The 10,602-nt window shown below is 47.3% G+C and overlaps 1 protein-coding gene across 2 annotated transcripts in view; it reads left to right on the top strand.

Moving 5' to 3' along the window:
• The window catches only part of Lmtk2 (lemur tyrosine kinase 2), a 96,940-nt gene extending 86,543 nt beyond the window's left edge, over positions 1 to 10,397 (top strand). For both annotated transcript variants that reach the window (XM_041677778.1, XM_041677779.1), the window contains exons 12-14: positions 4,807 to 4,939; positions 5,326 to 5,565; positions 6,903 to 10,397. In XM_041677778.1, the coding sequence (XP_041533712.1) occupies positions 4,807 to 4,939; positions 5,326 to 5,565; positions 6,903 to 6,931 (402 nt within the window). In that variant the 3' untranslated portion in view covers positions 6,932 to 10,397. The remainder of the gene's footprint in view (positions 1 to 4,806; positions 4,940 to 5,325; positions 5,566 to 6,902) is intronic.
• Positions 10,398 to 10,602: the final 205 nt, after the last annotated feature.

The following is a 10,602-nucleotide window of genomic DNA, read 5'->3' on the forward strand; positions in this document are numbered from 1 at the left end:
TGAACTTGGGTCCTTGGGCTTTCATGCAAGCACTTTACCACTGAACCATCTCCCCAGCCCCTTCCTTCCTCTGTGTTCTTTGTTTGTTGGTCTTTGTAAACTTTGAATTACTAGTTTATGTGGTTGTTAATGGATCCCAGGATCTTGGGCTGGTAGTATACTGTCACTGCCATCTATCCCTAGTCGTTTGTTTGTTTGGTTTTTTTTTTTTTGGTTTTTTCGAGACAGGGTTTCTCTGTGGCTTTGGAGCCTGTCCTGGAACTAGCTCTTGTAGACCAGGCTGGTCTCGAACTCACTGAGATCCGCCTGCCTCTGCCTCCCGAGTGCTGGGATTAAAGGCGTGCGCCACCATCGCCCGGCCCTAGTCTTTGTTTTTGAGACTTGTATGTAGCTCAGGCTGTTCTTGAACTAATAGTGCTGCTGCCTTGGTCTCATTAGCGCTGGATGTTAACCGTCACATGTGGGCCCTGAATTTGTTTCTTGAATCAGATTATGATTAAGCTTTGAAGTCATAGCACCCAAAAGTAGTTCCCACTATATGCTGGAAGATACAGGGTCCTTGGTGTCTTTGATACTGCTTGTACTGTTTTTTTTTTTTTTTTCCTCAGTTCTCAGAGCTAAGCCCTTGGCTTCATCTTGGCCTCTGGGAGGTAGCTTCTTAGGGTCCCACAGTGAAGGCTTCCAGTTCCTACTGTCGGCCTTCGTCCCGAGGATGCTGTACGCTATCACCTTCCTTTTTACCAAGCTTCTCAGGGCTTGGGCTACAGGCCAGTCATAGAGTGTGCGCCTGGCTTGCTGAACCCTAGGTGGCTAGCAGCAGATCAAAAGTAAGCAAATAAAACCCTCCCGTTTACTGCTGCATGTGGGATTGGGTGGGCGGTGAAAAACACACACCTGACTGAGCCTAGCTCCTAGGTGGGCCAGGTGACTGACTGCCTACCTACCTCCTGCTGCTTCCAGGGTTCTCCTCAAGCCTGACCTCCAGAACCATCCAGCCAAGATGGCTCCTAAGACCAGAAGAGAACCTGCCTCTTTCATTTGTAGAGTTGGTGAGGTTTGGGGCTCTCTGGTTGCTTTGTTTAGCTCTATTGTTTGGTGCTGTCTTTGGCTGGGATTTCAGGGCAGTGGCTCGATGGATGACTAGGGAAGTGCCTTCTTCCTCGGGGAGCTTCTGGAGACACTGGAAGATGTGTTAGCCTCTCCAAAGAATGGCTTTGCTTTCGTGATGTTTTTTTTTCTTTATTTTGTTTTCCGTTTTCAATTTCATTGATTCCTACCTCATCTTTAGTATTTCCTTCTACTCCTTGGGTTTATTTTGCTTTTCATTTTCTAGTTTTGTTTTGTTGTTAATGTATGGGTGTTTTATCTGCTTGTATGTCTGTGTACCACACGCACACGGTGTCCACAGAGGCCAGAAGAGGACATTAGATTCCCCAGGTACTGTAGTTACAGATGGTTGTGAGATTCCATGTTGGTGCTGGGAATCAAATCCAGGTTCCCTGGAAGAACAGCCAGTGATCCCTTTTTTAGATTCTAAAGGTAAAAACTTGGGACTTGAGACTTTTTTTTTCCTATTAGATTTTAATGGTATAAATTTTCTTTTTGCTGCTATGGCTACTTTCCACAAATTTTAAATACATTGTACTTTTATTTTCATCCAGCTCAGATTGTTTTCCCATTTTCTTTTAAGATTTCGTCTTTGACCCATCAGAGTCTTATATGTATATTATGTCATTTCTAAGACTTGGAGATTTTCTTTCTTATAATTGTTATTGCATTTATTTTATGCATTTATTACACTTTTATTTATTGAGTATATGTGCACTTATGCCACAGTGTACATGTGGAAGTCAGAGGACAACTTGGAAGAGTTGGTTCTCTCCTTCCTCTTTGTGGGTCTCCAGGCAGGCCATCAGCCTTGGCAGCAGGCACCTTTACCTACCAAGCCAGCTGGCTGGCTCCAGTTGGAAATTTTCTTGCATCTTTCTGGTATGAACTAAGTCTATTTATGGGGGCTAGTGAGGCGATTGCTAGGATTATAGGTGTTTGCCCCCATGCCTGGCTAATATAGGTGCCCAGGGTCTAAACTCACATCTTCATGCTTATGTGGCAGCGCTGTCTGGACTAAAGCATCTTCCCAGCCCCTGAACGTCTGTTTTCAGTGCTGTGCTTGGGTTTAGGTGTGTCACTTGCCTCTGCTCTTCCCATTCCGTCTACTTCCTTCCTCCTCCGGAACAGTGTTGGCGGGTGTTCGAGTACCCTGGTGTTATACTTCCAGGGAGTTCATCACGTTTATTTGGGTGGGCTTGGAATCAGTGTTTCTCCTCTTCAGCTAGAGCATAGAGTCTTTCCTTCTGAGTGTTACTTACTGTCCCTCATTCTTGACTGTGTTGTGTACTTTATATCTCCATCCACTGAAAAATTTCGTCAGGATCTGGGGGTGTAGCTCAGTGGTAGAACACTTGCCTGGCTAAGACACCATGACCAAACAAACAAACAAAAAATAGTGCAGTGTACTTTACTTTCAGTCATCAGACATTTTAAGAAATTCATAAGCTCACGTGAGCTAGGGGTGAAGCTTGGTTGGTAAAGTACTTGCCTAGCATGCATAAATACCAGCACCCCATAAGATGGGCATGGTGGTCCACAAACTATAATCCCAGCACTCAGGAAGTGGAGACAAGAGGATCAGACGCTTAAGGTCGTCCTTGGCTACACAGCTAAGCTAGTTGGAGGCCAGCCTGGGTGACGTGAGACCTTGCCTTAACTAACACACACACAGTGGGGTGCACACAAAGGCTAGCAAGATAGCTCCCTAAGGAAAAGTGCCCAGCAACCAAAGTTCAGTCCCTGGGTCCTACACTGAGGAAGGAGAGAAGTGACTCCCACAAGTTGACCTCCGACCTCCACATGTGTGCCATGGCATATGCAGTCCCGTGCCTCCCACAGAGTAAATGAATAAGTATACAAAAGCAATCTGATAATTTTTGTGAAAAAAAAAAAGCTCAAGGCAGATGGTTTTATATTTTATATTCGATTCTGTCTCCTTTTGTTCTGTCTTCACCGCTGGTTCCCGGGTTCCTGTCTATGTCTTGTTCTACTTGCAGAAGTTCATTCAGCTTTTCTCAGGTTCTCTTTCCCCTGCACCCACTGACAGCTGTTTCTTCATCGCATCCTTACTGCTGAGGATGTTTTCCCTGAGCATAGATTCTGAGTCGACAGCTCTTTCCCAACAGCATTTGACCTCACCGTCTAAATTCTCTTCAGATAGTCCCAGTGCTTGTGACCTTTGACACCTGTGTGGATCATTTCTTCTGTGAAGTGAGGTTGCCCTGGCTCCTTGAAGGCTGGGTCACTTTAGATTTTGTGTCTTCCCAGCATGCTACAGGGTATCTGTCCTTTCAGTTGATGGGGAGTGTTGATATGTTTGTTTTAGGCCTTCACAGCTGGCTTCAGGCCACAAGCACCAGCCAGCCTCCTGTGAGCTTCGGTATCAGTACTAGTTCCTCTTTCGACTCTGCGGCCTGGTGCTGTGCCCCTGGCCGGGCTGGAACTTGGTGGCACCCACTCATCTTGCACCACCGTCCAGTTTTCACAACTTTGCTGTGTTGTTTGGGGTCAGCTCAAGGGTAGGCCCAGAAACTCCTCAATACTTGTCTAGTTGCTTTTCTAAGCTCCTCCCCTTGATGATAGCCCTGTAATCCCAGCCTTGTCCACCCTCTTGGTCCTCCAGACAGAAAGTTGGTGCCCAAGTCTGCCACACAAGAAGGGAAATCGTAAGAAACACCAGGGGTTCTCTTCAGAACCAGCCATCGGATTGCATGGAGATGGGGGTGACAGGACAAGGAGAGAAAGGACCCTTGAGTTGTCACACTCTGAGGGTTAGAAGGGCCCTTCCTTTACTAGAATCAGAACCAAAGGCTTCTCCAGCAACCCTGTCCAGGCCAGGGCATTCCAAAGGCAACATGTCTGCCATGCAGTGCCAGCTCGGTGCCACTCTGAAGTCTGGGCCTCTTCCTTCCTGCATCTGCTTGTTTGTGTTCTTCTCAGAGGTTTTAGGACTGTTTCACATGCCTTATACAGATGCCCGAGGTGCATTGGAGGGACCAGATATGGCAGGACTTCGCCATATATAGTGGCACCGGCCTGTATTCCCATCATTCAAGAGGCTGAAAGGATCAAAAGTTGATGCCAGCGTGAGCTAGATAGCAAGTTTGAGACCCTAGGGTTACATAGTAAGATACTGTCTTTTAAAAAAGGAAGAGGCCAAATGATGGTAGCATATACCTTAAATTCCGGCACTCAGGAGGTGGAGGCAGGTGGATCCCTGTGAGTTCAGGCTAGCCGGGACTCACTACAGAGGGAGTTCCAGGACAGCCAGGGCTACATAGAGAAACCTTGTTTTGGGTGGGGAGGGGAGGAAAGAAGGAAGAAAAGAAAAATGGTGCTGGAAAGAACTTGTCTTGCTGGTGCACACCTTTAATCCCAGTGATTAAAGGAGGCTGAGAGGTGGGCACATGTCTAGAGTTTGAAGCCAACCTGGTCCACATAGGGAGATTGTGTCAAAAGGGTAGTGGGGGTTGGGACTGGAGAGATGGTTCATGGGTCCTTTCATGTAGGACCTGGGTTCCCAGCATCCATTTGGCAACTCATAATCATTGTAATTCCAAATCCTGAAGGCCTGAGGCCTTCTTCCTCACGTAAAGTAAATAACTCTTCTTAGGACACCTCATCTGATGAGTCTGTCAGCCTGGGTATGGTTAGAGAGTGGGCTCTGAAAACTAGAATATTTGTCTGGCTTTTCAGGAAACTCCCACCAAAGAACTGGGGCACTGTGGAGGAGAAGCACATGGTCCTGGGCCCAGCAGCCCAGCAGCAGCATCAGGCTCACCCTACCTGGGCAGGTGCATGAATTCGGAGAGCTCCACGGATGAAGAAGGTATTCGTCAGTGCTGTGTTGATCAGCTGCAAAAGCTGGGGAAAGGAACATTATTTGGGGAGTTGTTTTGTTGTTTTGTTTTGTTTGCTGGTCTCTGAGACAGAGCCTCACTCTGTAGACCAGGCTAGCCTGGGATATAAGCAAGATCCCCCTCTTTGCCTCTAAAGTGCTGGGATTAAAGATGTGTGCCACCACGCCTGGCTAATGCTAACACTGTTGGAAAGAAACATAACTTGTTTTTAAATGTCCCCTGAAGAAACACACTTCCTCTTGTGTTTCTGCTCTGCCATCTGTTGGCCGATTGTGCCGCGCCGCATGCCCTGGGCTCCCTCTCCTTATCGTGAATTGATTGCATAGGTGATAACAGGGTGATGTTCTTACCGCAGGTGGAGGCTTTGAATGGGACGATGACTTCTCCCCAGATCCTTTCATGTCCAAAACAACAAGCCTTCTGGGTTCCAAGCCTTCTCTTCAAACCTCCAAATACTTTTCTCCCCCACCACCGGCCAGGAGTGCAGAGCAGAACTGGCCACATGTGTCCCCCTGCTCCAGGTTCTCCATCTCTCCCGCCAACATTGCCAGCTTCTCTCTCACACATCTCACGGACTCAGACATTGAACAAGGAGGTGAGAGGAGCCCTGCATGTGCTGGGGGTGGGGCCATGGCAGAAGCTTGATGGCTTTCAGCCAGGAATGCTCATCTACCCTAGACCCAAAGGAATGATGATTTGATGCTATTTAGTCTTTCCTGAGTAGATTATTCATTTGCTTGAAAATCTCTGTTTGTGGTGGGGTGTGGTTCCTCAGGTATACTAAGCATGTTGTTCCAACGTTAAGGTACGTCCCCTTACTAGAGTTTCTAGGCAGGTGCTCTAACACTGAGCCACACCCCAGCCCCTCACTGGGGGATTCTAGGCAGGGGCTCTACCACTGAGCCACACCCCAGCCCCTCACTGGGGGGATTCTAGGCAGGGGCTCTACCACTGAGCCACACCCCAGCCCCTCACTCCTTTACCACTAAACTTCATCCCAGGTCTCTTCTTACTCTGTTTTGTTCTGTTTTTGAGACAAAGTCTCACCAAGTCACCCTGCCTATCTTGTATCTAGTTTGGCTTTGAACTTTGAATCCTTTTTCCTCAGATTCCCAAGTAGCTGAAATAACTGGCCTGGTGTATCTCTGACGAGCTGGACAGTGCATATGTGGCCGTGCTTCCCACATTCAGAGTCTCTCCCAATGCTCGTTTCTGTATAGCCCTGCTAGCCTGGCCCTAGAGATCTTGGAGGTCCTGGAGAGGGCTGTTTTCTTTCCCCTTTCTGCCAGCCCTGCTTCCTCGGGTCACACTTCCCTCCCAGAGGAGCGCCCTGCACAGGCACCCGTTCTGGGCACGCTTGACCTGTGGTTTGGACTGGAGCCCAGGCTCTCCGTCTCTTCCCTGGCAGTGTTGATTTTACCATTAAGTCTTGGTCTCTGTGTGATACCAGAGGGCAAGCTGGGAACTCACAGCAGGGACCAATTTGAAGTAGCAATACCTGAACATATGGGCCTCTTTCCCTATACCAAGATCGAAAGATAAATGTTAATAGGTACATTTTTTATTTGAAGTTTACAGATCAAATAATAAATGTAGGATATAAAGTGCTTTTATTTGTTTACATAGTTTTCACCTGTGCCGATGAGATAATGCCTGTGCCTAAGGATCTCTGTGGGGGCAGGTGCACAGGTCAGACTAGGTTACTGCAGTGCCCCTGACTGTGGCCATGGAGCCACTGTGGGAGCCAAGCAGCTGTGTGTGCAGAACCCTGCAGGCTGTGGGAAGGAGAGACAGGAAGGCATGAAGCAGCCAGATACCAGCTATAGCTCCTTTTCCTACCAGTCTGATCTGGTCACCTCCATGCCGTTAGTATCTGGGTAGTCAATTCTTAAAGCTGACCTTCTTTGTCATGTTGCTTCTGTTTGGGAATAGGCAGCAGTGAAGATGGAGAGAAAGACTAGGCGGCTGTGGACACACTCTCCTTGCCCAAGCCGCATTCCTGCATGTCCGCCTGAGCGACCACATCGACTCCTTGATGGCTGACATAAGGCTCAGGAAGCCAGCTCCCTCTGCAGCCCTCGCCTGTCCTGCTCCTGCATTAGACACGCTCTGTGCTGGGCATCCTGTTGAGGTGGCTGCACTTCCACATGGCTGTGGCGCATGAGTGTTGGGGACCTGTGCACCCCCAGTCATGGGTCTGTTTTCTGTATGGGTGTCTTCCCCACCACATCTGAGCTTCTAGTTTGGGCACAGGTGCCACAAAGGGGTACACCAGGGGAATGGTCACAAGTGAGCCATATTTATTGTTTTTTAAGAAAATCACTAATTGCTGTCTGACTGCACTGTGGGTGAGTGTTTGAGCTCCCAATATTGTACAGCATCGTAAATTATACAAGGAAAACATGGCAGGCCAAGATGGTGCTGTCCACTGTTTTTTAGGCTTTTTTGTTCTGTTTTGTTTTGTTTTTGTTTTCTTTCTTTCTTTTTTTTTCCTGTCTTCTCGTGTGTTTGCCCTGCATGGTACTGTAAAGCTTCAATATTTTGAGTGTTCTGTCTTCAGACCTGTGGGAAGTGTACATGGGTACTTTTTCCCAGGCCATGCTGACTCTGGGTGTTTGTGTTCTATGTTCCTAGAGGAAATATTTCTGATGAGTTCAGAACTGCTGCTTAGTTTTGTTGATTGCATCAAGCATGTTTCTGTATAAGGTGGATTCTCTCTGAGCAGCCTGTCCTGCCTCTTGTGCTTTTAAATCCTCTTGGTAAAAATCCAATAAGAGATGCACCCAGAACTCAGTGCTCTCAGTGCCCAGGGCCATTTTGTGGTGTGGCAGATGAGGCCCATATACTTCCTCTCCACAGAGGCCAGCCTGCAAGAGTTCTCATATGTCCTGCAGGCAGGCGGGGACCTCTGAGGCCCCACGAAGAACGGTGGGTGCAAAGAGCAGTTTGTCCAGTGTAGATGCTGCTGAGAGAGCTGTTTGCAAATGGCTGGGGTTGGGGCTTCCCATTCCAGGACACAGCACCCAGGAGACGGCAGCACTCTGCACCTGCAGGGCCTCCAGCAACCCTGGGGGACCCACACATGCCTCCCCATCTGTGTCAAGCACTCTGCTCTCCTCTTGTTCTGAAAGGGATCTCAAGTCTCCAGCATAGCCTCAGCATCGAAGGATCTGGTATCCCCAACACAAGGCTGGCCTCACTCTGCTGGCCAGGAGTCCGCTTTGACGTAAGGAAGTGTTGGCGGCCAGTGCCATGGCAATGCCATGTTGAGCGGGAACTGCACCTGTTGGGTTGGCTCTTACATGGGCTGATGACCCCAGTACTTCCCGGTGCTGACCCCACTATCCAGACTCCAGTGTGACATTGGGGTGTCTCCAGGCCCTGACTGGGACATGGTGTTGTCAATCAGAGGGACTTGGGCCCGCCTACAGAGTGCGAGTGTGGATGTCGGCATCAGTTTACATAGCAAATTATGATCTTTATTAGCAACTCTTGATTCGATCCATGAATTTTTTTATACTAAGCAATAACTTTATAATCAACAGAAGACAATTAAGAACAGAGTCTCCTTTTCCCATACTTGGTGCAGGCCTAGCATGCCGGGGCTCCATAGAAAGCACTGGATCTTGTGACATGTATATTACAAACAGGGCATTTGAAAGTAATTTTGCCAAAATTATCATAACTAAATTTTTTTGCTGTGTGAAATTTCTGATATTTTTTTTTACCTCTATCTACCAGTCTTAGTTGAGAAGGAGAGAAGCAGTTATATTAAGATTTTTTTCTTTTCAAATTATAGGTTTAAGAAGTTCAGATTCACTGATTACAATCATAGGGATCCATAGACTCTATATATAGGCTTCTTACACAGCCAGCCCGGGGTAGATTTATTGATGGCTGAGAGCTGGCCATCTTTCACCATGTTGAGGGAATTTTAACAATACAATCCCATTTATATTTATATCTATATCACTCTCATGGTTAATTGCCAAAACAAAAGCATTTTATATCTTGAGTTGGTGGGGGTGGGTGGGTCTTTTCTGTGGCATCACATGGAAGGGAAGACTAGTGTGTAACACTTGTCAGTGCGCCCTCCCAAAGTCCCAAGCAATATACAGACGTCTCCAGAGATTAAATTCCTGCCCATTTTTGAAAAGTGAGCATGTGCTTTGCCATCCAATATGGGTTTTGTCTTGTTTTGTTTTTTGTTTTTGTTTTTGGCTTTTTCAAGACAGGGTTTTTCCGTGTAGTTCTGACTGTCCTGGAAACATGCTTTGTAGACCAGGCTGGCCTCAAACTCACAGAGATCTGCCTGCCTCTGCCTCCCAAGTTCCTCCACCACACCCAGTTGGTTTTGTTTCAGTGATAATTTGGTTGCTGTTGGTGGGCTTCCAGACTTGCTCATTCAACAAGCAGTGAAATCAGTGGCCCTGTAGCTGGCTCGGGGTTGGACCCAGTGGTTCTTTCCTGCCTTCCTGAGTGCCCATCTTCCACCTATCAGACTGGAAACTGACCTTTGAAGTTCTCTTTAAAAATAAAATAATAATGAGCCCTCCATGTCTTCCTTTGCTATCCTCCATTTGTTATATGAAGACTGATCCTAAGTCAGAAAGAAAAATGTAGTCCCCTCCCAATGAGACTCAGACTCTGCCTGGCCAGAGTCAGTCACTGAAAGGCTACAGTTGCCAGCGGCCTCTGTTTCCAGCTGTAGAGGCCTGACTGTTTTTAGGAAGATGGCTTTATCTAAGAAGGTCTGTCTCCCTGCTGTGAAATGCCCTTTTAAACCTTTTTTTTTTCTTCATATTTCTCATAGGGTATTTGTAGAATTAGTGACCTATTGCATGTCTGTCCCCGGGGCTGGGGAAGAAAGCAGGCAGCGCCTCAACCTCCCCCCCACCTCAGCCCATTGCCTGAAATCTCAGGTGTAACCAAGTGTCAGGTTCTGTGTGCTACACCTCAGAGCACCCACCTCGAGAGACTGGGCAGACACGGTTACTTCAAACATACATCTCAATATTCCTTAGGTAGCACACAGGGTGGCACTGTTTGGCCATAAGGAAACGCCGTTTAACTTCCAAATAGGTTCTTAAGATGCTCTGACAGTATTGTGTCACCCATAGCCATCGCAGTGGCTGAGCATGTGGTGTTTGGTTACTGAAGCCTGCACAGGCGAAGCTGGGTCTGGACGACCAGACTTGTGCACGTGCCCACTGTTTGATCATGTCCACAGCTTGAGACCTGGGTGGGGCAGTCACACCCTCCAGGCCTGCCACCTACTGGGTTGTACTTCACACAGTCAGAAGGTTCATGGCAAAATAACAGTTAATGAACTTGGAGTTTAAATTGTGTACATTTTTAAATTGTAAGATTTTTACTGTATATTGAAACTTAGTGTGATTCAATAAATTGCTTGTAATTTAAAAACTATTTAATATTCAAAATAAATATAGTTATATATTTATAAACTCCGTTGCTACGTTTATTCCTTGTTCTTTCCATGTGGAGAATTAGTGCGGTGCTTTGGGGTCTCTGAGCCCCCCACAGTCTTGAGGGCATGAGCACTGTAGATCCTACACGTGTGGCTGTGGTTTCTGTAATCCAAGCATTTCTACTTATTGAGGAGTTCAGGTGA

The sequence above is a fragment of the Microtus oregoni genome, unplaced genomic scaffold (genome assembly GCF_018167655.1).
Source record: "Microtus oregoni isolate MIOR12 unplaced genomic scaffold, Mior012 000029F_ref0000214, whole genome shotgun sequence".
NCBI classification, from domain to species: Eukaryota; Metazoa; Chordata; class Mammalia; order Rodentia; family Cricetidae; genus Microtus; species Microtus oregoni.